The sequence below is a fragment of the Nothobranchius furzeri genome, chromosome 1, assembly GCF_043380555.1.
Source record: "Nothobranchius furzeri strain GRZ-AD chromosome 1, NfurGRZ-RIMD1, whole genome shotgun sequence".
NCBI lineage: Eukaryota > Metazoa > Chordata > Actinopteri > Cyprinodontiformes > Nothobranchiidae > Nothobranchius > Nothobranchius furzeri.
In genome coordinates, this window is record NC_091741.1 from 94,488,453 (window position 1) to 94,514,873 (window position 26,421).

General features: G+C 43.5%; 2 protein-coding genes across 3 annotated transcripts in view; one reads left to right on the forward strand and one right to left on the reverse strand.

Annotated features, from left to right (window-relative positions):
- spock1 (SPARC (osteonectin), cwcv and kazal like domains proteoglycan 1) overlaps positions 1-11,138 on the forward strand; it is a 202,576-nt gene extending 191,438 nt beyond the window's left edge. The window contains exons 11-14 of the mRNA XM_054739040.2: positions 317-538; positions 4,961-5,023; positions 5,710-5,847; positions 9,813-11,138. Coding sequence (XP_054595015.2) covers positions 317-538; positions 4,961-5,023; positions 5,710-5,847; positions 9,813-10,009 — 620 coding nt within the window. The 3' untranslated portion in view covers positions 10,010-11,138. The remainder of the gene's footprint in view (positions 1-316; positions 539-4,960; positions 5,024-5,709; positions 5,848-9,812) is intronic.
- Positions 11,139-16,509: 5,371 nt separating this feature from the next.
- bicc2 (bicaudal C homolog 2) overlaps positions 16,510-26,421 on the reverse strand; it is a 25,347-nt gene continuing 15,435 nt past the window's right edge. Inside the window, exons 15-19 of one of the 2 annotated variants that reach the window (XM_015945176.3) lie at positions 23,066-23,229; positions 19,899-20,091; positions 19,652-19,818; positions 17,235-17,334; positions 16,510-17,138 (exon numbers count right to left, since the gene is read on the reverse strand). In XM_015945176.3, coding sequence (XP_015800662.3) covers positions 17,008-17,138; positions 17,235-17,334; positions 19,652-19,818; positions 19,899-20,091; positions 23,066-23,229 — 755 coding nt within the window. In that variant the 3' untranslated portion in view covers positions 16,510-17,007. Of the gene's footprint in view, positions 17,139-17,234; positions 17,335-19,651; positions 19,819-19,898; positions 20,092-23,065; positions 23,230-26,421 lie in introns of those variants that run through there. The other variant, XR_008562837.2, reaches the window with a different exon arrangement.

The window sequence follows — 26,421 nt, forward strand, 5'->3', positions numbered from 1 at the left end:
TGTGTGTGTGTGTGTGTGTGTGTGTGTGTGTGTGTGTGTGTGTGTGTGTGTGTGTGTGTGTGTGTGTGTGTGTGTGTCCCTTCCTGCTCGAACACTCGCGCCTCTCGGTTCTTGTGAAAGCTGGTGCTGATGTTGACTGTGACCCTTCTGTGTTCCCCGTGATGTCAACATTTCTGAACACATCTCGCTCTGCCAGTGGCAGCGCTCACACTCGCTCTAATCCCAGTACGCTGCTGAAAATTGATCAAAAAGGAAAATGTTCCTGACCTGCACACGTTCTCGTGTCTTTCCCTTTTACTTGTGTCTCCTGCACCAGACTTTGACACCAGCATCTTGCCTATTTGTAAGGACTCACTGGGCTGGATGTTTAACAAGCTTGACGTGAACTTTGACCTCCTGCTGGACCAATCGGAGCTGAATGCGATCTACTTGGACAAGTATGAGCTGTGCATGAAGCCTCTCTTCAACTCCTGTGACTCGTTTAAGGACGGCAAGCTGTCTAACAACGAGTGGTGCTACTGTTTCCAGAAGCCTGAAGGTGAGAGAGTCAGAGGACAAGGAGAGGAAGTAAAACTGACATTTAAGTAAACAAATTATAGGTAGGAGAGGAGAGGGCATCTATCTGTTTGGTTTGTATTCTTGATAGTGTGCACATGAAAAGTAAGTATAAGTTGATTTGATTAAAATGCATCTAATCAGCTCATAATAAATGTCATGAGCTGATAAAACTTAACATGTACAATCTACCTAAACAGTCAGTGAAGCCATTTTTCCTTTTTATTTTTGTTCTTTTTTGTGATTTGTTTCTTGCTAGAGATCAGGTATACTTGCTTTTAAACACCCCCATCTTCTAATCCAGGGATTCCCAAAGTGTGGTGCGCGCACCGAGCTGCCGCTAGGGGGTGCGCGAGGTGAAAAGTGTAATGGCTGCGGAGCTCAGAGAAGTCTGTCAGATGTCACCATTAGCGTAGAAACTCATTTGTGGGTGGGCCAAAGAAAAAGTAAGTGGGCACAATAAATGTAATTGAAAACAAGTATATTTTTGCGCGAGTGTCCTCCGCATGTGCCCTAGCTTCCCAATAACAATGCGTCGAGCTTCAGCACTCTGGCCTGCGCACACCAAAATGTTCCGTATTTGATCATTTTTAATGGTGTTGGAGGAATCTGAAGGTGGCGAGTCATTATGGCAGATTGTATTTAACACCTGTCTCATGCAGGTGTTCTGACATTGTAAACCTCACACACAGAACATTGTGGATGTAACTAAATAAATCAAGAAATGATTCCCATTCAGGCTATTGACAGCGCGCTGAAGATCTGAAGTTCAGAGTGCGTCTGTCAGAGGTCAGACGCGTTCCAGCGGAACCACGGCTCACGGGTGCACATGTGAGCACATCTGGGCTGGGCAGAAGTAATTTTACAACATTGGTTTAAATAGCGCCAATAACGAGACGCGGTGACTTGAGCGGCTCATGGAGCTGTGCCGCGCGCGCGCGCACACACACACAGATTCAATAAGCGCGCACGCTGCGCAAACTCCGGCGCGCTGTCAGACTGAAGGCAGAAATGAGCGCTGCCTCCTCCGTGATAAAAACTTTTAAGAGGTTTTATAACATTTTTCATTCAAGGTCAAATTAAGATATTAGCTTCTATTTTGGAATGATGTATTAAAATCGAGTCCGCTCCAGCCAGTGACTCCTCATGAACCTGACTACAACTCATGTTACTGCAGCATTTGTTATTCCAGTCAGCGTGGCAGCGGATCGCAGATTCAGCCACACCATAAAACAGCAATAAGTCGGTCTGAGGCAAAAGTGAACCTCATGGCTATAGCTTTTTCATCTTTCCCCCTATAGACATTTGATCAGCGCCTTGGGCTTCCTGACAAGGTTGCGGAAGGCGCTTTATAAATAAAGCTTTGATTTGATTTGATTTGATTACGCACAAGTAGGTGATCAGCTCAGGTTTACGCAGAGCAGAAGGAAGGAGAGCGCTCGGGCCGCACAGGTTAAACGTTCCTACTTTAAGAAAACTGTTAAATTGCATTGTTCATGTGCTACCTGGGCACTCTAAATATTTATTTAAAATTAAATCAAAGGAAATTGTAATGGTATCGAATGCTTATTAATTACCATTTAAAAAATGAAAGTGATGGGGAAAAAGTCGATCATATTTTTTAACCCTGTCTGTTTAGCTTGACGTCTGAGATATATATATATATATATATATATATATATATATATATATATATATATATATATATATATATATATATATATATATAGCTAGCCATGCCCTGATGTGGGGGCTGGGGGGGGGGGGTCGACGTGGTCGGGACATAGAAGGGGGTGCGCGGCTGAATAAGTTTGGGAACCACTGTTCTAATCTAAGACCTCCCCCCTGATAAACTAATGGTTGAAAGGAGTTTGGTGCATCTCATACGTTGCTATAATCTGCAGCTGCATTTGTGTCAGTGTCCCAATATGACCAATCTGGCTTCTTTAATCTGCTCTCAACATGAATATTTAGTAAAATCAGCTCAATCTGCTGAATTTACACCTGTCATCAGCACGCAAATAGTGTTGCTGGTGTTTAAAAAATAACACTTTTCTAAGTGAAGACTCTAAAAACACAACAGTTCACTGATGTCATGTGCTCCTCATGTTGCATCTGCCATATTTTTAAAAGCACAAGCAAATATGGAGCTCATCTGTTAAAAATTGAAAGTCGTTGCTTTAAAGATTTACTTCTATTTCCTCCGTGTTCTGATTTTAATTTCCTATTGGTATATTTAAACAAAGTATCTGATACTTTATTATCCACCATAAACTGGTGTTTTGGAAGAACTTCTGTGTGTGGTCCTCACATCCCTGGACCCTGACATGTGTGTTTATTGGGTATTTCATATATGGCTTAGTCATTTCAGGGCTTGTTACATTTTCCACATTTATGCTTGCATGAAGATATTTTATCAAAATGAAAACTTTGCACCTTTGATTATTTTCATGTAGACACTGTTTAAACCAGGGAATGCTGTGTGTGTGTGTGTGTGTGTGTGTGTGTGTGTGTGTGTGTGTGTGTGTGTGTGTGTGTGTGTGTGTGTGTGTGTGTGTGTGTGTGAATAAATAAATTAATAGGATAGCTTTATTTGCAGTGTTGGGAGTAATGCAGTACAAAAGTAATTAATTACTGTAATGCATTGCTTTTTGCTGTAATGTGGTAATGTAAGGCATTACAGGGAAAGAAAATGGTAATATTTACTTGGTACAATTGTCAGTAACACAGTAATTACAATGCATTTTAAAACCCAGAATCAAGATGTGTTCCTTAAAAATTCCAATTGCGGGAAACCCGAAGAAAGATCCAGTATCTGAATATATTACGTCATTTATGGACTCAGCTTTGCGGGCAGAGAGGACGCCGCGGTAACGGCTCAGCTGCGTCCTGCACGCGGCCACTGCAACATTCACAAAATCGCTCCACTAAAACAAAATAATTCACTTGCGATCGTTCATATCAGCGCATATTCTCTGGTATTTTGTGCTTTTCGGACGTGCTTTGCCTCAGCTGAGTTCATAATCTGTGCCCCGGTGATTTCAACTCATTGCTGCTGGACCGCCGCGCATGTGAAGATTCCTTTGGCAGATAGTTAGAAAGTAGGAAGTCTAGGAAACAGTTTTTCTGGAAGACGGAGAAAACATGCAGCATGCAGGAAGTTTAGAGAGAGAAATGGCAGGAAATTATTCACATAAAACCAAGAAAAAAAAGAAAAATGTAGGTAGATTTATCCCCAATACACATTTTTACCAGTGAAAAGCAATACTATATAAGCATTTAATATTTATACATGTGATAGAATCAGATCACCCCAGAGGTCAGTCCCACATCCAGGGCCGTATCAAGGCATTTGGGGACCAAGGCAAATATAGGCTTGGAGCCCCCACCACCTCACTCCCTGCTCAGTTAATATAAGATGGCAGCGTGCTGAGAGTACAGATTGTTGTTGCATTTATTTAATAAAGCACTGTTATTATATCTGACTGTTTTAACAGCAATCCTAGCTCAGACACCACATCTCTTTCCACATATATGTCATGAGCTCACTGAGCGTCAGATTACCAGATTCATATTGAAGTTGTTTTGGTGAAAGTAACTTAGAGTAATGCAAAAGTAGTGTAATGCCTTACATTTTAAAATCAGTAATATTGTAATGTAATGAATTACTTTAAAATGAGGGTAACAAGTAATAAATAATGCATTACAGTTTTGAAGTAACTTGCCCAACACTGTTTATTTGTCACTGAACCAGCATCCCAGTACAATGAAAGTAGTTTCAGTACAACCTTTCCAAGATCAGACATACAACATATAAAACACTGTAACAGAAACACGGTTAACTGTGTGTATGCAGCCATCACGGGACTCCCCTTATGTAGATAAAGAAACGGGTTACACAAGGGAGGGGAGGGATGGAGGAGGACTCTGCCCCTTAAAGGGCACGGAGTTGGCTTGCAGGAAAAAACACCTGAAACACAAAAGCACACTTTCAGACAGTCACAACATAATCAAAATGTGTGGTGGTGGTGGTGGTGGTGGTGGTGTGTGTGTGTGGGGGGGGGGGGGGGGTAGGAACCCCCATGCTTCCTAGGAAGGCCGCAGCTATGTATCAGCGGACTTCAGCCTGCTGTCCAGGAATGGAAATGAATGAAACAGAAAAAAATAAGCTGTAAAACTGTTGATCCTTGCACAGTCTTCAGATCTGGTTCATGACCATTCCTCTGTGCCTATTCTATTTGTTTGATTTGATCAGATAATTTTAGATTTGTTTCATTAGACAGGTGAGATGAGTTGTGTTCATATTATTTTGTCCTCTGATGAACGCTGCAGCTGTGAAAATGTTATTAAACATACAGATTTGACATAAATGTTCTTGTGTTGTTTGTATCTGCTCTTGTTGCAGGACTGCCTTGTCAAACTGAGAAGAGCAGGGTCCAGAATCAGAGTCGAAGAAAGAGCCTCATAGGTCAGTCTGGGGAAGTGCCAGTTGTCTGTCACCATGTTCTCTTGATGCTGGATTAAAACACGAACCAGAAAACCATATAGGTCCTTTCTCATAGCGACAGACTTTAATGCCAAGCAGTGATTCAGGGATTCCCACTGGGCAGCTTGTGTAGCGTACCTGCTGTGAAACGAAGCGTACGGCTTTAAAACGAAGCCGAGGCGGGGTGAAATGAAGGCAGCAAACATAAGGTGTGTGTGTGTGCGTGGATGCGTGCGTGCGTGTGTGTGTGTGTGTGTGTGGTTACTTGTTTGCCTCAGGGTTATTGACAGTGACTGTTTCCCTTTAGGCAACATGTTTGATTGTTGTCCTGCAACCTTCAGAGTAGTGGTTTATTGTTAATCTCCCTCTGCGATTACTCAAGAGTTGCTCCTTCAGGAGGGTTGTGTGTGTGTGTGTGTGTGTGTGTGTGTGTGTGTGTGTGTGTGTGTGTGTGTGTGTGTGTGTGTGTGTGTGTGTGTGTGTGTGTGTGTGTGTGTGTGTGTGTGTGTGTGTGTGTGTGTGTGTGTGTGTGTGTGTGTGTGTGTGTGCTACCTCTCCTCTGCAGTGGTCAGTATATGTGTTCAGTTTTCACCTACTACATATAACCTTTACTTTCCTCCCTCTTTACGCCGCCTCATTCCCACTTCCCTTACTCATTTCCTCTCCAGGCTCTTACATCCCCCGCTGTACCGACGAGGGCTACTACAAACCTACTCAGTGTCACGGCAGCACCGGCCAGTGTTGGTGTGTGGACAAATACGGCAATGAGATCGCTGGCTCTAGAAAACAGGGCAACCCTAACTGCGGTGAGACAGAGCACATCAACACAATCAAGGTTTCTGAAGCAGAACAGCAAACCTTACTAGGTGGTTGTGTTGGTTTTCATCCCACTGACTCATTTATCTAAAAACGTTTAAATGTCTCCCAGCGTCAGTGCTCCGATGCAGATGCGCAGTTGAAAATCTGCCTTCTTCCTTCATTTGTTCATTGATCACAGACTGTGAAGCTTTTCTTTCAAACCTAACCAGCTTTCCTATGTCGTACTTCGTTTTTACCCGGCATCTGCAGATTGGTTGTCTTCTGAGAAATCCATCCTACTGGGCCTCTAGTCTTCCTACTTCATTCCACCTTCCACTGATTTCTCCTTATGTAGACCTGATAAAACACTTCGATCTTCCTATTCAAATAGAGATGTTTGTCACAGGGTCAGATAAGAAAAAACACTGCTAAAAATTGGATTCTTATTTTTGCAGAAAGGAAGAGAGTAACCCCAAACTTCAAAATATCTAAATCACACTTTGCATGACAGCAGCAGCATGTTTTAAAGAAAATGTTCAAAAAAGCAAAACACCAACACTTGCCTTCAAATCAACTGCAGTAACATTTCATTGTGGAAAAAAAGAACAATAATTAGCGAGAAAGGTCCAGGGAGACACAGTGATTACCAATCAAATAGTTCACAGGCGACCATTACAGCTCACACCAGTGCCAATCTACAAGTCAAAAGCCAGTAATTGCAGATTCCAATATTGATAGGTGTTTATCCAGCAACCACACACATACACACACACACACACACACACACACACACTTGGACAGCAGCACTCCTTTGTTTCTGGTATAACAAGCTCATCAGACTCAGTTTGAATGGCTTCAGGCTGGAGCAGCTTGGAGTTCTCCCCTTCACACAACAAGCCTCACAGCTCACCTCTCAACAGCACAAACACAAGGACACCTAACTGATCATAAGTGCAGCTCGTCTGAAGTGCACTGGTACACAGGTGTAAATAGCCAGTTTTAAACTGAGCTCATAAAACTTTCCCTCCAAAGTCCCCTCTCCAAACAGAAGCTGCTATAATTACTCCAGTTCACTCTGTGACTGCAGCGGATCAAGCATTCATCCCTAATTAGCCAGACTTCACTGAAGCCAGGTAGTTGACAAGAGACCCCCTTGGCTCTTCACGTCATTGAATAATAAACAAACTTGGTTTTACTTCCTTGTCTCTTCTTCTGTGCTCTTGGTTTGTTGTAACGCTGTTATTTCAGTGTGACCAGGTGCTGATGACAGAGGTTTGTACCTGCTGTAGTGACTCAGCAGGCTTGTATGCATTTTAGACCTGTAATGGAGTGCAATCCTGTTATGAGCAAATGCACTGTAATTGTGGCAATGTTATACAATTAACTAGATTTGACCAAATGAGGAGGAAGTATAAGATGAATATAATGGGGTTTCCCCAAACCCACTTTGCAGTATTTTCAAACTGATGAGAAAAGTATGATGAATAGAACTTAAGACTTGGTTTTAGTGTGGCACCTCATAACACTTAATCCTCATCTTCTGAACTTTCTGGAGGCACACCTTTGGAACAAGCAAGAGAACCATTCACTTTTAAGCTCAGTGATTTAAACATGTTCCCGAAAAGGCCATTTCCTTGAGTCCAATCTGAGTTCTTCATTTCAGTTTTTGCTTTGTTTTTGTTTTTTGTTTTTTTTAAAGGTATTGGCCAAACTCTGCATTAAAATTGTAGAAATGCAGTATAACTACACTTTACCATCAATATAAATATGAACTGGTTCAGTTTTTCATTTTGTTAGGAATTTTGTCATAAATCATTACAGAAAATCCTAATTCTCTCCTCCAGAGAGTAAAGAACTGTGTTTCGCATACGTCACTCCAGCACGTCAAACAAGGTAGCTGCTGTTGCTAGTATAGTGAATAACTGTATTTTGTTTTCTTTCGTGCTCTTAATTATTCCAGAAAAGTGTGTTTACAGCTGCAGCAAAAGGTCTGAGCCATATGTCCGTGTCCTACACTCATTTTTAAATAACATAGATCTGATCTAAAATATTAACCTACATCTATAAATCCATCTAGAACCGCACCGGTACTTCTGGACTCCAAAGTCCCATTAGCATGACTGCAGCAACACTGCTAACCGTGTTAGCTCCGGTAAGGAAAAAACAAGTCATTTAGGAAAGCTACAAAACACACAGACAGATATAATCTAAAGATGATCTCCATATTTCAACAATAGATCCTCCTGGGACCGGTAGAACCTCCGTGCCATCCTGGATTAGTACAACAAAGAGACGAGCTAGCGAGTTACTCCAGCATCAGGAAGATTTATTCTGGTAAATTATCGGTTACATATTTTCCAGAGTTATATCAATATATACACACAGCGGTAAAACTGGCAACATATTTAATTAGGGTCAGGGTTAAATTATTGAATTATATTGAGACAGATGGTGGAGCTAAGACCAGCTGAGAACTCATCAGCTTAGAGCTCCCGGTGGAGCACAGAAATGAAAAATAAAATATAAAAGTAAACAAACTGTACAGATTTTGGTTCTGAAGATGAACAGAATCCTCCCCAGTGTTCAAATCGAGTCGCGGGTCTTCTGAGTCAAACGGTCCAAAACATGTCTGCACCTCCGGTAGTGATATCCAGCTAGTGGGTTTGGAGTTCGGTTGAACTACTCAGGTATATCCGTTTTCGTCGCCGTATCCCAGAGAAAAAACTAATCTGACTGACTAGCAGAGGCTTCAGAAGCTACATTGTTCTCTGCTATAAAGCAGAAACACTGGAGTCGGGGGTTGTGTTCTATAGCTGTTTCAGCAGATCTACTTGTGAAACGTCACCAGCTGCCCAGGGCATAGAACGGAAGTTAGTTTCTGTTTTTCCCGCACTAGTCAACAACATCAGGTTTTCTTAAAATTCCAGTCGTGAAAAATCCAAAAACCTTTTTCATCTGAGGTTTTAATACTTCTTTAAACATGCCATTCAAAGGAATTTTGCCTCTGGCCGATATCTTTAAAATTTTGAACTCACCAAAAGCAATACCTTTGTTTGTTTGTTTTTAATAATCCCTAATGATGGAAGAATAAAATCTGACTTTGTCATTTTGATCTAGACTAAATTAAAAAGTTTGTATGATACTGAATTCAGAAAAAGTCTCCAAAGCTCTTATTTTTTATGCCCATATATGTAGGTAGGTGAATATTTGGTACATACATATGTAAGTACATAGGTAAGTAGGTAGATATTGGGTACGTATTTCTGTAGGTACTTCTGTAGGTAGGTAGCAGCTAGGTAGGTAGATATTAATTACATACATATGTAGGTACATAAGTAGGTGGGTACGTACGCACGAATGTAGGTAGGTAGGTAGTAGGTAGGTAGGTAGGTAGGTAGGTAGGTAGGTAGGTAGGTAGGTAGGTAGGTAGGTAGTAGGTAGGTAGTAGGTAGGTAGGGAGGGAGGGAGGGATGTTGGCAGGTAGGTACATAAGTAGGTAGGAACGTACGTACGAATGTACGTAGGTAGGTAGGTAGGTAGATATTAGGTACGTACATACACAGGTACATAGGTAGGTAGATACGTACGTATGTAGTTATGTCTGGAGGGAGGGAGAGGGGGAGGGGGTAGGTAGGCAAGCATGTATGTCGGTAGGGTGGTAGGTACATATGTATTTAAGTAGGTAGGTGTGTGTGTGTGTGTGTGTGTGTGTGTGTGTGTGTGTGTGTGTGTGTGTGTGTGTGTGTGTGTGTGTGTGTGTGTGTGTGTGTGTGTGTGTGTGTGTGTGTGTGTGTGTTTGTGTGTGTGTGTGTGTGTGTGCACGCACATGTATGTATGGATGTATGAATGTATGTATGTAGACATACAAACCTGGATGTTAAAAGTCACTGGAGAATAACTTTCAGCGATACCTGTGACTGTTGATGACCAAGGGTTTCTTCTGTTCTTGCACGTGCTGATAACCTATCTACAGACGAGGACCCAGAGACATCAGGGGATTTTGGCAGTGGTGGTGCAGTTATTCTCCTCGACGACCAGGAGGAGGAGCCTTCACAGAGTGAACGGAGTCGGCAGAAGAAAAGACGGGGCCGGATCCACCCCAGGGGAACCATTGAGGATGATGAGGATGAGGAAGAAGACAAGGATGATGAAATTGGCTATATTTGGTAGCTTCGTTCCATTTTACTTTGCCATCAGCTGACCAGGAAACTTAAACTCGGCACAGATCTGAAGCCATTCCAGTCTCTGTAATCCTGGCACATCATGCAGTCCCCTTATCTCTCTTCAATGAACTTCATACAAACTTTACTTTTGAGTGTTTTTCTCTTTCCTCATATACAAAACGGAGTGTGTGAAATTTAAACAACGGTCAAGCCCCTGTTAAAAACTGTTCTCTGATCTTTCAACCCTTCAAACATGGACACTTTTTTTGTTTCCGTCATCCTCATACTCCTTATTTGCTGTGTGTATCAGTGTCTCTGACCAGTGTGTGAGTCCAGATGCATTAGCTGACATATTGGATGTAAATATGTTCCCTCCACGGACGTCTGATTGTGGACTCCCTTTGCCCTGTTGTTGCATCAGCGGTTAATTATCATGGTCTGTGTTCCACCACAGGGCTCCTTCCAGTGTTTCTGCAAGTCGCTGCCATGCTTTGAGGCTCAGAGACTCTGAGACGCACCCCCCCCCCACCCCCACCCCCCACTATTTCTGTCACTTCATGGAGGATTGTAAATTACTTGTTGATCTTGAATGTGTCCAGAAAGCCCAGGAAACAGTGAGATTAATGATGTATTGTTGTTGTTGTTGCATGTTTCTCATCTTGTATCTGTAAAAGAGAGATTTATCTGGCCAGGTCCAGCTCTATGCATCTCAAACAGAACGTGATGCCTGTTTGGCTGCTACAGTACTTTGTTGCTATGTTGATGCTGTCTAGTGTCCTTTTGATTCTTCTCCCAATCTCAGGAGGTAGGAAATTGCATTGCAGAGAGATAGCAGGTAGAAAAGCAAACTCTTAAGGCCTACATCGCAGCCCTGTGCTGTCTCGGCCAGCTGTTTATTTGCAAAATGGTCCATAGGGCTGCAGAGGCCTTTGGTCTGTGCATGGACACTAGAGGAGGAAGCTGCTCCTGAGCTGGGAGGACACACGGCGTTAAGCAGAAAGAAGACTCTGCTCTGCCTCCCAACATTGGAAATGTTCAGTGATTTGAAATTGAAATCTTCACCGTGTCAACGACGTGAACTTTTATTTATTTGAGAATTTAAGTAAAGTGGCACGTCTAGTGTCTTTTGAACCTTACTTGTCTTTGTCACTTGGTCTCTGCATCTATTTCTACCAGAACATAAAAGTGATGACTATGAACAGATCCTTTACCCCACTTTAAAACATTCACCTGCTGTTGGGATGCATCTTTTGTTTTTCTCTGATGCTTGAGTTCTTCTGCAGTCTAACAATCAAAGCCCTTTATCAGCTCTGACCTTTCCCAGCCTTGACAAAGGAGCATCCCCCTCTTGGAGGCAAAAAATAAACTGCAACGGCGTGACATACTCTTATCACGTACCTATTGGTGTGCGAGAGAGAGAGATAGAGAGAGAGGGGACTAACAAACCCAACAACAACCAAACTGAACATGACGGTTTAATGAGTGTTTTATGCAATATCACTGGTTAGTGACAAAGCTGACCTCACCACTCTAAACCACCCCACTCAGCACTTTGAAAACATACGAACAATCAGAGGCTGGAAGGACAACTGAATCTTTTGGTTTGAAAAAGCTAACTCAGCAGTTCACAAAAGACACCGTCAGGGCAGAATAAAGAATTGGCTTAACTGTGAGGAGCAGGTTTGTTAACTGGGACTTTATAGAGCATCATCTCATGCCTTTAGTGTTTGAGATTTTCTAGGTTTTCTACAACCTTTTCAAATATCCATGATTTATACACTTGCTAGTTAGCTCCTATACAACAGCTGTGGGCACATTTGTTAAAACAGGATTGATGATATAAGGCTAACTAAACTGTAACACTATTACATCACTGGACAGCCCTGTTAGTGACTAGAAATGACTTGTTTTAGACACAAAGTTACACTAAGATACAGTAAATTGGGAAAGATTCAGGGTACGTTCATGGTGATTTGCAATTTATTTGACAGTACGTCAATCTTGCAAAATAACCTTTGAAATATGTCAAGTTTCCAAAAAGCTTATTTCTGAAACTCATCAGGAACTTTTTTATCTACGCAAATGTTTAGAGACATTCTGGTTAGAGGCTGGGGCCAAACTGACATTTAATGTAGACAAAACCTGGGCCAACCATAATCATTTACCAATCTGTTGTAAAGAGTTAATTTAGATGTATACTTCCCTACCATAAAGCACCTGTGACCAACATTTGCTTTATTTCAGAGTCTAAATTCTTTAATCTTCTGGTGACAGATTTCCCTGGTAAGCTGGAGCAAACTCACTGTGACAGCAGTTTGCTTAATGCAAGCATGTAATCCTTTAGTCTGGGTACTTAAAGTACCTTTGCTTTCCATAGCTCTCCATACAATTTAATTATGGTGACAGATCAATAAAAGTCACAAGGCATTCAATTATACTAGAGACCGTAGTAAGTGTACTGACAAAAATGGGTATGTAGAGAACAGTGGCAGATGGCTTCTTCTTATACCTACAAAGCCTGGGTGCAGCGTGAAAAAGCTTCACATATACTATTTGCTGACTGACGCTAAATCAACAGATCTACCAATATTTGAGAGTCTAATCTGAAGGAGGAAGGAATGCATCTACACAAGATGAAACTTCAAACCTAAATTCTAGAGTTGATAAAAACAGCAGACCTCTTGCAGTGAGGAACAGTGCCAGTCCGTCCAAAGAGCTTATTTTTACAAGTGCAGATTATTCTTTAGCTCATAACAGTACATCAATATAAACGAGCATAGGCAGGGAAAAGAAACAGCTTGTCGTGATCTGTCTAAACATCTGTAGCACATCTCCAAATAACTCTCGCCTCTGCTAACTCAAAGGAAACTGGACTTCTCATTTGTAGCTCAGCTCAATGTAAAGCAGGAAGTACAGCAGAAACATTACATTCAACCAAAAACACTTTAGTCATCTTTTTTTTTACCGCATAGCGATTAATTTCAGATCTTCAGTAGCACATCTATCATACAGGCCCCTGTTGTTAACACACACACACACACACACACACACACACACACACACACAGTTTTTACTGTTTCTATTTCTTCTGTTCACCTTTTCACTTTCCTGAAGTGAGTTCAATCTTCATCACAGTGAGGGGAATGTGTGGTTTGGTTTATTCCTCGGGCGCTTTGTTGCTGTTTCAGTTCTCCATTAGCTCTTCGCTTTAATACCCACTGATCCCCCCCCCCCCCCCCCCCCCCTCTGCTGGACAGATCCTCCCATCAACCCAAGGTAACCATGGAAACAGGTGAGTACAGTTATCAGTGGTTTTGTTTTGTTTTTTCTTTGTTTCTGATTGGATTATAATACGTGCAAAGATAGTTTTACTGGGGCCTTGGATGGTTTTCAGGAACACTGAGGAATCCCAGAAATAAAAATAGATAAATAAACATTAAAGACTATAACAGATTGTGTATTTAGACTTGGGCCCTGTCTACATGTAGACGGGTGTCTCAAAAAAACGAAGATATTTTTCTACGATTCGGCCGGTCATCCACACGGAAATGCAGATTTACGCAACAAGAACGAAACTTTTTTAAAACTCCGGCCAAAGTGAAGATTTGTGTGTTCTCCGTTTTGAGCGTTTCTGTGTGGACAGAAATAACCTGAGCTTTAGGTTTCACAACATCACCGTCTGCAACAAAAGTGCTGACGGCACCAGCGCGACCTGTGCTGGCACTTCAACACGGATGCCCTCAGAGCTGTGCTCGTGTTATCAATCGTCCAAGCGCTTTTTGTCTTTTAGCAATTTGACCTCCTTATCAGTCACAAATAGGGTTGTCATGGTAACCGGTAAAGTGGTAAAACCCGGTAAAAAAGTTGACAATAAAAATAACCGTCCAGTTTTTAAAAAACTATATTATCTCGGTGGGTTTACCGTGGCCGCGGTTTCAGCGCGGTGACCCTTACCAGCCACCGTCGCTTCAGCTGAAGTTCCCGCGGCGCGCACACGCACTTTTTAGTTTGCAACGGCACCAAAACTTTGAAGCTGAAATAATGGCCGAAGGAGGAGACGGCAGCGCCCAGGACATCCATCAGCCCTCAAAGAAGACTAAATCGGAAGCATGGGCATATTTTGGATTTCTGAAAAATGCTGAGGGACAGTTAATAGAAGACTGCTATCCCGTTTGCAGAACATGCAGGAAACAAGTGTCTGCAAAAGGCAGCAACACTTCGAATCTAATGGCACATCTGCGTGACCATCACCCACGTCTCTACAGCCAGTGCAAGGTAAGTTAACATTAGCATTTTAGCTTAAATGCATGACGTGAGGACTTTTGGTTGAGGGAGAATGCAACGAGACACTATATGCTGCAGCCGCAGTGTCCTCTGCCAGCTTTTAAACCGTGTCACGGACACCCCGTTGCTGGATGAAGCATCTTATTTGTTGATGATGAAGAGAAATATACGATTAGTTCCTTGTCATTGATTTGTTTACTTATTCAATGCCATTTATACTTGAACATTTGGATTTGATTACATAGTGTAGTAGTTATTTTAGTAATTTGTTTAAAGTGGCTATTTATTTTAAATACATATTTTTTAAGGTTGACTTGTACAGCGCTCAAGTCAAGCGTGGACTGGAGTTTTAGATTTTCATTTTGATAATGAAGAAAACAAGTATATGAGAAAACAAGTGGTGTTTCTTTGATTTGTTTACATATTGTTTATGTTTTGAATGTTTGGATTTGTATAATTTAAACCTGCACTGACTACTGTAACGTAAGTAAGTAAGTAAGTAAGATGAGTAAGATGGCGCTTGCGCACGGTCACGCTGCAAGCTGCTCGTCCTCTTTACGCACTGATGCCTTGCATTTTTTTTATCGGTAACATGTTCCAGAAAAAGAAGCTATTTGTTCCTTTACTTGTGAAAAGTTGCACTTTTGCTAAGGCTTTGTGTTATTTTAGGTTTAATAAACACTGTTAAACCTTTTCAGAACTATTTCAGTTTGGGTAGAACAGGACTATCAATGCTTTCTGAACATATGCAACACCGTTTAAAAAATACCGCGATAATACCGAAAACCGTGATAATTTTGGTCACAATAACCGTGAGGTTAAATTTTCATACCGTGACAACCCTAGTCACAAACAAGCTAGGCGACATGCTTCATGTTTTGTTGAAGTTGAGCAGGAAGACAAAATGGATAGGATTTGGAGGAACTGCTTCCACCTACAGGTCTGGCATGCCTATGAATGTGCTTCACAAAGCACTTGTGCGGTTACAGTACATGAAGATGGATTTTTTTTTAAAGGCGGGGTGGTGTGGGCGCTATATTTTGGGAGGGTGGATATTCGAGGTCCTCAGTCCTACTCAGACTTCTGGTTTCCTCTAAAACAATTTCCTTTCGATATTTTTCTTCTGGTATTTTTGTGAATTGTCTTTTAAAGTTTCCACTTCCACACACGTCTGCAGCGAGCCTCTTTAGTTGCATCTTCACATCCCTTTAAAATGTATCCCAGCACCAAGCAACACCCCAGCCAAACCCAGACAAGTCTTCACTGGAGTTTGCTCACTGCTGCATTCTGCATCTTCACCATCGAACCACATCATGTGCCAAAATTGTCGCTTCACAGGTTTAATGTTAAAGTGGCTCAGAGTGCTGCTCGTTTTTTTTCCTGGCAGCTTCCATTCTAGCTTTGTGATCACAGACCAATTTAGACCTCTGACCTCAGAGGGATGCAATTAACTACCTGACAGAATGGAAATCCAACAGTGCTCCAGAGTCCAAGGACCGGATTTGAAGACCACTGGTCCAAAGCCCATCCATGTAATTGGCAGAGACATTGTAATAAGCAGGGATCATCTCTCCCTAATCGGTCACAGTCCAACACACTCTCTCTCTCTCTCTTTCTCTTTCTCTCTCTCTCTCTCTCTCTCTCTCTCTCTCTCTCTCTCTCTCTCTCTCTCTCTCTCTTTCTCTCTCTCTTTCTCCCTCTTTCTTTCTTTCTTTCTTTCTTTCTCATACCTACCTGACAATGAACCAAATGGCTCAAAGAACTCCTGAACGAATCAACACACACACACACACACACACACACACACACACACACACACACAAGTAAAGTGATGTTAGATCTTTTCCAAATGTCACCCAATATTATGATTCTTTGCAACCTAATGAGAGACTTCTTTTCACTACCACTCTTTCAAAAGGTTCAGAATTTCACTAATAAAATAATAAATTGAATTTAAGCTGTTGAATGATTGGTAAATGAGAAATAAACTTCCCAGATTCTGTTTTAACCTCTAATTTTGTATGAAGGTGTCCTTGTCTTAATACCACTGTTGTCTAATTTGAAGCTAACCCCACCTTGTCCTCAAGAGCCTGCATTCCTGTCATCACTGGAAAATATATCCAACATTTTTGTCTCTGTTATTTCTAATCCCTGTGTGACACCAGTGCCCTCTAGTGACGAACTCCCAGCTCTGACCAGAGCACAAAGAGATTGCCACTCTAATTCAAAAGCCTTTAATTTATTAGAGAAAAATTGTTTTCCAAGAAATAAAAGATGGTACACTTTGTATTTGTGTTTCTGTTATATTATCAAAGCATACATGCTCAGTTTTGATAAAGAAACTAAAACTAAATTATTTTCTTTATTACAGTGTTTTAGGAAAGGTAATGTTCTTTAGGAATTTACAGTTTCAGCAAAAGAGGTTAACCTAGTCTAAGCTCATTTGCATAAGTAAGGCCCTTAAACAGGTAAAAATACAACAAAAAGCTGTAATCACCATGTCTTTGTAAAGAGGACAATACTGTCTTCGGTTTTATAAAAAATAAACTTTGGGTTGTTGCTGTTGAAGAAAGGCACTGGAAATCAACATTTTCACACCTTTTGCTCCAACTTCAGGCTTCTCCATTTCTGGTAACATGAAGTTTTCTGGCAACAGCAATCAGCGTGTAATTAGAAAACTTCTGCATTATTCTAGAGCTCAGAGCTGGTCTGCGTCTCCCTTCACCAGCGGTTATTCTGAGCTGCAGCATCTACATCCATGATGCGTGGAAGTCTGCCACTCGCGCCTCCTTCCAAGTAAACAGGCTTGATGGAGGGCGCGTCTGAAAGCCTCCTCCTGCTCTTGTTCAGGTCTGGGTCAGATAATTGTTTTAAAAGGATGAAACAAACAAAATATCACTTTAACAGATGGACATGGGGTCATTAGCGGCAGGAAAGCAGTTTCTCACCTGAGATTGCTAGCAACATCTTGCGTCTCGCTCCAAAGGTAGAGACGCCTACTTCTTTCAGATCTTCGTCAGACAGAGTGAGGAAGGTCTGGTAGTCGATCTGGGTGAGTACAGATATTGGAGATCATTTATTATGCATAAATCTGGCTGCTCTTCACCAGCTCATCCACTATCCAGTGTTATGCCTTTCTGAGTTGACTATAACCTAATTTTCACACAATCAATTATTTTTAGTTGTCATTTCTATAAATATTATCGGAAGTACGGCACCTCAGTCCTGGGGTTGTCTTTCAAACTGTCTCCACGTATTATTGGACAAAGAGCAACGTGACTCACAGCTACAGATGTCACGGGGCAGTCCACCATGCACTGCCAAAGAAGAATCTTTGTTGTTTCGCTCAGTCACTGTAACACCTCGCCTACTAAAGCGATAGAGCACCGTGATTGGCAGGACACCAGACTGTTCAGGCCTGCTGAGGTTCTGATGGAGCGTGGCTAGACCGACAATCAGAGCTGAGTCTGTGTTGCTTCTGCTACTGTCATTCTAGATTTCTAGGCTAGTGATCGGCACCTCTAGGCGAAATAATTGAGATCGGATCAAGACATTTCTATGTTGTGGATATGTAAAAGGTTTGGTCGGTTGGATGTTACCAACTGAGCAAAAGAAGGAAAAAAAAGCTGCGTTAACTGACATCCATAGCAGTGAGTATGTCATGTTACTCAGTGTCCAATAGCATGAGGAGACAGTTTGAAAGACAACCATAGATTCTCCCCATGGCTGAAATCTGTCTATGGGTCATGGCCATGGCCAGACTAGATATTCACATGATAGAATGGCTCGCCAGGCTAGCCAACCACTGTTTTTTTTTTTTCATTCATGGTATCTGTGCCAACTCTGCCCCTGACCTCTGCTGCTGCTCTACTATGTTTGGTTTTCAGCTGTACAATAAAATGTCACAAGCTCTTTTCATCAGGAGCCGAAGCAGGGGCCCAAAGGGAATAATAGCCAATGAAAGCCACACTCTGCTACTTTCTTCTATCGCTGCTCTTGTATTATCTCATGTCCTCTTATTTCAACTGTCAACTTTATGTTTTCTCTTAGTGTTTTTCTCTGCAGAGAAGCTGGGTCTGACGTTCTGCTGAGCTGTGATGCCCTCCTGGAGGGGCCATCAGCTGGCACACTACTGCCAACCACTAAACATTCTCCCTCTCCTGCTGTTAATGTTTTACTTTCGTTATCACAGAAAGTACTCCCACTCCAGTTCATCTGTTTATTTTTAATCTGCTCCATCATCTCAACCCCCCAGTTGGCCGTGACAGTTACCTGCTCACACTGAGCCAGGTTCTGCTAGAGGTTTCTTCCTGTTAAAGGGGAGTTTTTCCTCTCCACTGTCGTTACATGCTTGCTCAGTATGAAGATTGCTGAAAAGTCGCTCAATGCAATTTGCTGGGCTTCCTTATATAGGAAACGTTTAACTAATTTAAATGATGAACTGCACTTAATGCACTGATAAGTAGGTTCAGTTGGAATGTTTACTTTGCAAAGGGCCCTGAGATGACTCTTGTTATGATCTGATGCTATATAAATACACTGACTCGAAAATGCTAAATTCAGTTGGTGTCTGATTAGGTCTGTAAGTTACAAGAATATAAAATGAATCTGTGTTTCGTTTTGTTTTGTTGTTTATTGAGAATTGTATGGAAGCATTATTTTAAAAGTTTGGTTTGTAAATGGGGCAGATAATATAGGACATTTCTTCCTTCTGGCCCTTTTCATTCAAACTGTTTGGTGTTCATGTTTACGCATTTTGTTGTTGTTGTTGTTGTTTGTGTATATATTTTTTTAACACTTTGAATGAAACAAAGAGAAAAAAAGTCTGAGTTAGCTTTATTTGTTTCTGTTTGAATTACTGCTAAATTTCACCAAATTAGCAGTGGAACAGCAGCTCTTTGTTTCTCATATTCCTGCAGTTTGTGTGTTTTTTAATTAGCTAAATCAGAGAAGAACTCTGCACAGTTTGGGACTTATTTTTATAAACACTGTTGGCCTTTGAACACAACCTGCTGGTGTTTCAGGATCCTGGTTGTGTATAATTCATGTCTACAGGTGTGTTTAATACTGATTGCAGATCAACGAATAGTATTCATTAGAAATGATTGTTGTTTAAAATAACCTTTATAAATGGATGGTGACACGAGACTTCTGTTTGAAGTGAGAAAGAGACAAACTCTGATTGGTGTAGATAAACTGTCGTCCTGCAAATACATGTAATGGTTGTTATGTTGTGCTGTGTGTGATGATTATTCTTACATGACTTATTTGTTTTAAGGACACAAAATAAATAACTAATCAGGACATCACTACAAACATTTCACGTGTGGATAGTACTTTCACACTGAACTTCTCTGAGTGTCACCTCTTGTTGTTCAAACACATCAATGTATTTGATTAGTCCGAGTTGGCTGAGCAGCTCAGGCAGGTCATCCTTCACGAGCGGGGAGGGACTACGCTGGCTGCAGGTCGACGCCCTTCTCAACGAGCACTCGTCTTCAAAGTAGCCGCCGCTGCTGACGAAGCTTTCCGCTGAGCATCAGGATTACGAGGTTAACAGTCAGGAAGCCAGAGAGATCCATTTGGTTTTGAAAATCTTTAAAAGAACCTACAGGGTTTGTCGATTCTGCTTCTGTTCGATTGTGCTGTAAATGCAGGAAAGGGGGAGGGGGGAGAGGAGAAGGTAGGGGAGGAGGGGGAGGACGGAGAGGAGGAAGATGAAGGATGGGATGCGGATCCACGTCTTTCCCTCCAGTTTTCAGAGTCGCTGCCATTACACACCTTCCCAGTCTGAGCGGCCCAGGGCTAGATGGAGACACAAAGAAAGAAAGTGTGGCTAAAATAAAGATTAACTACTTTTAATTTTCTCTGAACACATTTGAAACTGCTTCAGCACTTTCTTGCTTGGTCACAGGTTCTTATTTTCAACTCTTTTTTTTAAATCTGTGCTTTAATAAAATTATAATGAAACTGCTGCAAGCTCTCCGAGTGAATGAATTTTCATGTGGAAAATGGGCAGCTCGGGGATTCACAGTGTTTAAAAAGTCAGGGAGATGAGCTAAAACGAGTCAGCTAAACAGGTTGCTGTGTTGACTGTGACGATGGTATCACATCCAGAGTAACTGAGCGTGCAAATTGGCAGCACTTACCACACAGAGAGATAAATGCTTCAAACTGTTAGAGGGTGATAGCAACAAATGAGGCTGTGGTGCAGTGAAACAAGCACAGCAAAAAATTACCCCAAAGGCGTGGACAGCAAAAGTCACTACATCAGCAGCTTCACTGTCTAGTCAGGGGAAAGAAAGGTCACCTCCTGGATTTAGCAAGGCAAATGGGAGAGAACGTGACTCTGGAAAGGTAATAAAATATGTTTTTTAGCTTGTATCAAAGTGTAAACCCCAACTGATGATGTGAGAGATGAAATCAGAAAAAACCTCATGAATCTGAAACTATTCTGGGGGGTTCACTGATTTTTCTGTTCCAGAAAAACAACAAGATCTAGAAAAATGCTAAAATTTCTTAGCCTGGCAAGCCAGACTAAATAAATGTATTATTTAGTCTGGCCATGCTCCATTGACGGCTCTCGGTTGTGGGGCGGGTTCTACCGTTGTCTTTCAAATGATCTCCACATTCCACTGGACAATGAATGTGACATACTCTTGTTTCACTCTGTTGCATCATCCCACCCACCAGGCATATAGAGTGCCCTGATTGGCCCACAAAGTGGATAAAGCTCTGTGATTTGTTCACTAAGCAGAATAGAACACTATGATTGGCCCACCATTATGGACCAATCACAGCTCTTTATGTGTTTGAAACCCCTCTAGAGAGCTGTGATTGGCTAGCCAGAGTCCTGGTAGGAGCTGCTGAGGTTCCAATGGAGCATGCCTAGACCAAACTTTGCAAAGCAAGAATTTGGTCTAGTTCACTAGGCTAGAAATTACTACAACTGATTTAAAGGAACTGCCAAATGCAATGGAAAGTGGCAAAATGTCTGTCTTCTCGATGCCCAGTGACTCATAGTGGATGGCTGCTTATACTGAGCCAGGATCCTCTGGAGGTTTCTTCCTGTTAAAGGGGAGTTTTCCTCTCCACTGTCGCTACATGCTTGTTTAGCATGAGGATTGCTGTAAAGACACTGACACTAGTCAGTGACTTGATGCAATCTGCTGGGTTCCTTATATAGGAAACTTTTTACTGATTGGCTTAATGAACTGACCTGAATTGGAATGTTTACAATGTGAAGTACCTTGAGACGACTCTTGTCGTGATTTGGCGCGATATAAAAAAACTTTAATTAAATTGAAAATTATTAAAGTAATCTTCTAATGAGGATTATGAATAGTGTCAGCTATTTACAGGTTGAAGCTAATTAAAGTGCTTTATTTTCCATTTTGCAAGACAGCGTGACATTTCCAGGCAAACTCGTTTTGCAGAAGGTCTCCCGTTCAGTAACTAAATCTAAATAATAGGTCAAAGCATTAGCGGTTCTAGGGGTGGGGCCACAGAGGCATTGCCCCTGCTGGAATCTAATTTAAAAAAAAAAACTCAGTTATCTGCCAGTTATCTGTAATCTCATCAGATTACAGGTTGATGCAATTATAAATCCAAACACTAGTGGTGCTAATGAGCAAAATAGGAATATTCAGCTTGTGTTAGGAGGTAGGACTAATACTTGGCCCCTTTATAAATATTGTGGCCCCTTTATGGCCCAATACTCGGAAAAATCTTAGATCTACCATAGAGTCAGGACGGGATAGCTGTGTAGCTTTAAAGGTGTTAAACACTCATTGAATCAATATTTTGCAGTGGTTTCTGGTAGAAATGAATGCTTTGCAAGTCATACTTGAGTGGGGGCAGAAGTGCTTGGATCAGCACGGACAAGTCTGCTGCATCAGAGTGGCAGCAGACAGCAGGATGTGGAGTTTTATCTCCTGATCTCACCTCGGATTGGATAACAGCAAACTAGACTCTACCACTTAATCCATTTTCCACTTATTCCATTGTGGACGTTTTATGTCCACAAATAACACAAACCCTGAAGGAGCTTATGCCATGTTTGGTTGAGTTGCTAAAGCTAACTGTTAGCTTCCACTAGCCGAGACGTTCCATGCTATTTTCTGGTCACTAAAACAACAACAGCCTTCCCCCCATGTGCCAAGATGGGTGAGTCCTAGCGTTTCAACATCTATTTTCTATTATAAAGCTAATGCAGGAGATAGATTAAGGAGATTATTTTCATGTTCAGCCTGCATGAAAAACTCAAAGTGACCGATCATAATAAGAAATATTTATTAAAAAAATGTTTTTTCAGTGTTCCACACCTTTAAATCGCCTTTAAATTTAAACCACTAAGAAGTGAAGTTCATAGAAAAGGCTTAAACTTGCCAGTAAGCAAACTGGTATCATTTCCAATTCCCTCCATTTCTGAGTCATCAGCGCAAAACAAAGGGGCAAATGAGGTGTTGCAACCATTATGTCTCCTACACAGCCTGTGAGGTAACGTTCTGTTCTAAAGCAATTTTATGTTCTGCAAAGATTAGGCCAGGTCACCTCAGTACAAAGCAGCTAATCCATCAGAATGTTTTTTTCTTAATCCACGATGGCCTTCAGAGAGCTCAAGATCTTTGCAAGATGGGGAAAAGACATTTAGATACAAATAAATGTGGTCTTCCAATGGCTGAAATAAATTTTGTTGTGGAGACTGTGTGCATTAATAATTTGTTAATGTGGCATTAGGCTTAATAATGTGTTAATGTGGCATTAGGCTGAAATGCACCTGTTGCTGATTATTGCTGGTGCTCAAGTAGGGTTTGTAGCTGCGCCGGCTGATGTTACGGAGCTCTTTGATGGCCTCAGCTGGCATTGACTTGGAGAAGCCGAGACCGCTCCAGGTGTCTGTGGGTGTGCGGACCTCTGTGACCACTGGCTTCCTCTGCATAGCTGGGAACACACACAAACAGGGAAATTAGAGTTAGCCAAAACTACAACGTTTTAGCTAGCACTGGCTAAGCTACAAGTTGAGCAGCCCATTATTAGATGCTACTGGGAGGGTTTCATTCACGGATTTTTTGATGCATCTCGTCTCGTCTCGTCTTCCTCCGCTTATCCGGGTCCGGGTCGCGGGGGCAGCATCCCAACTAGGGAGCTCCAGGCCGTCCTCTCCCCGGCCTTGTCCACCAGCTCCTCCGGCAGGACCCCAAGGCGTTCCCGGACCAGATTGGAGATGTAACTTCTCCAACGTGTCCTGGGTCGACCCGGGGGCCTTCTGCCGGCAGGACATGCCCGAAACACCTCCCCAGGGAGGCGTCCAGGAGGCATCCTGACCAGATGCCCAAACCACCTCAACTGGCTCCTTTCGATCCGGAGGAGCAGCGGTTCTACTCCGAGTCCCTCCCGAATGTCCGAGCTCCTCACCCTATCTCTAAGGCTGAGCCCGGCCACCCTACGGAGGAAACTCATTTCGGCCGCTTGTATCCGCGATCTCGTTCTTTCGGTCATTACCCAAAGCTCATGACCATAGGTGAGGATTGGGACGTAGATCGACCGGTAAATCGAGAGCCTGGCTTTCTGGCTCAGCTCCCTCTTCCCCACGACAGATCGGCTCAGCGTCCGCATCACTGCAGATGCCGAACCAATCCGCCTGTCGATCTCCCGATCCCTCCTACCCTCACTCGTGAACAAGACCCCGAGATACTTAAACTCCTCCACTTGAGGTAGGACCTCTCCCCCGACCCGGAGGTGGCAAGCCACCCTTTTCCGGTCGAGAACCATGGTCTCAGATTTGGAGGTGCTGATCCTCATCCCAGCCGCTTCACATTCGGCCGCGAACCTACCCAGCAAGAGCTGAAGGTCAGAGCTGGATGAAGCTAGGAGGACCACATCATCCGCAAAAAGCAGAGACGAGATTCTCCTGCTACCAAACTCGACACACTCCACACCACGGCTGCGTCTAGAAATTCTGTCCATAAAAGTGATGAACAGAACCGGTGACAAAGGGCAGCCCTGGCGGAGTCCAACCCTCACTGGGAACAGGTCCGACTTACTACCGGCTATGCGGACCAAACTCACGCTCCTCTGGTAAAGGGACTGAATGGCCCTTAACAGAAAGCCACCCACCCCATACTCCTGGAGCGTCCCCCACAGGGTGCCCCTGGGGACACGGTCATAAGCCTTCTCCAAATCCACAAAGCACATGTGGATTGGTTGGGCAAACTCCCATGCCCCCTCCATCACCCTTGCAAGGGTATAGAGCTGGTCCACAGTTCCACGGCCAGGACGAAAACCACATTGCTCCTCCTCTATCTGAGATTCAACTATCGATCGGACCCTCCTCTCCAGTACCTTGGAGTAGACCTTTCCAGGGAGGCTGAGGAGTGTGATCCCCCTATAGTTGGAACACACCCTCAGGTCACCCTTCTTAAAGATGGGGACCACCACCCCGGTCTGCCACTCCCTAGGAACTGCCCCCGATGACCACGCAATGTTGTAGAGACGTGTCAACCATGACAGCCCTACAACATCCATAGCCTTGAGATACCCAGGACGAACCTCATCCGCCCCCGGGGCTCCGCCGCTGTGTAGTTGTTTGACTACCTCAGCAACTTCTGCCCCCGAGATCGGACAGTCCATCCCCAGGCCTCCCAGCTCTGGTTCCTCCTCGGAATGCGCATTGGTGGGATTGAGGAGCTCCTCAAAGTATTCCTTCCACCGTCCGACTATAGCCTCAGTTGACGTCAGCAGCTCCCCATCCCCACTGTAAACAGTGTGAGCGAGTTGCTGCCTTCCTCTCCTGAGGCGCCGGACAGTTTGCCAGAACCTCTTTGGAGCCGATCGATAGTCTTTCTCCATGGCCTCACCAAACTCCTCCCACGCCCGAGATTTTGCCTCGGCAACTGCCACTGCTGCACCCCGCTTGGCTATCCGGTACCTGTCTGCTGCCTCCGGAGACCCACAGACCAGCCACGCCCTGTAGGCCTCCTTCTTCAGCCTGACGGCTCCCCGAACCTCTGGTGTCCACCAGCGGGTACGGGGGTTGCCACCACGACTGGCACCGGCCACCTTACGGCCACAGCTAGCAACAGCCGCCTCGACAATCGCAGAGTGGAACAAGGCCCACTCGGACTCAATGTCCCCCACTGCTCTCGGGACGTGGTCAAAGCTCTGCCGGAGGTGGGAGTTGAAGACCGTTTTGACAGGTTCTTCTGCCAGGCGTTCCCAGCAGACCCTCACTATGCGTTTGGGTCTGCCAGGTCTACGCGGCATGTTCCCTTGCCATCTGATCCAACTCACCACCAGGTGGTGATCAGTTGACAGCTCCGCCCCTCTCTTCACTCGGGTGTCCAAAACATACGGTCGCAGGTCAGATGATACGACTACAAAATCTATCATCGACCTGCGACCTAGGCTGCCCTGGTACCAAGTGTACCGGTGGGCATCCTTATGTTCGAACATGGTGTTCGTTATGGCCAAACTGCGGCTTGCACAGAAGTCCAATAACAAAACACCGCTCGAGTTCTGATCAGGTGGGCCGTTCCTCCCAATCACACCCCTCCAGGTCAAGCTGTCATTGCCCACGTGAGCATTGAAGTCCCCCAGCAGGACAATGCAGTCCCCTGATGGAGTACTATCTAGCACTCGTCCCAGGGACTCCAAAAAGGGTGGGTACTCTGAACTGATATTTGGCCCATAAGCACAAACAACAGTCAGGACCCGTTCCCCGACCCGAAGGCGCAAGGAAGCTACCCTCTTGTCCCCCGGGGTAAACCCCAACACACAGGCAGAGAGTCTCGGGGCTAACAAAAAGCCAACCCCAGCCCTCCGCCTCTCACCCGGAGCAACTCCAGCAAAGTAGAGTGTCCAACCCCTCTCCAGGTCTCGGGTTCCAGAGCCAATGCAATGTGTCGAGGTGAGTCCGACTATATCAAGCCGGTACCGCTCAACCTCTGCCACAAGCTCCGGCTCCTTCCCCGCCAGCGAGGTGACGTTCCATGTCCCAAAAACTAGTTTCCTTGTCCGGGGATTGGACCGCCAAGGCTCCCGCCTTGGTCTGCCACCCGATCCACACTGCACCGGACCCTTCATGTTCCTCCTGCGGGTGGTGGGTCCACAGTTGGACGAGCCCATGTATCCGGT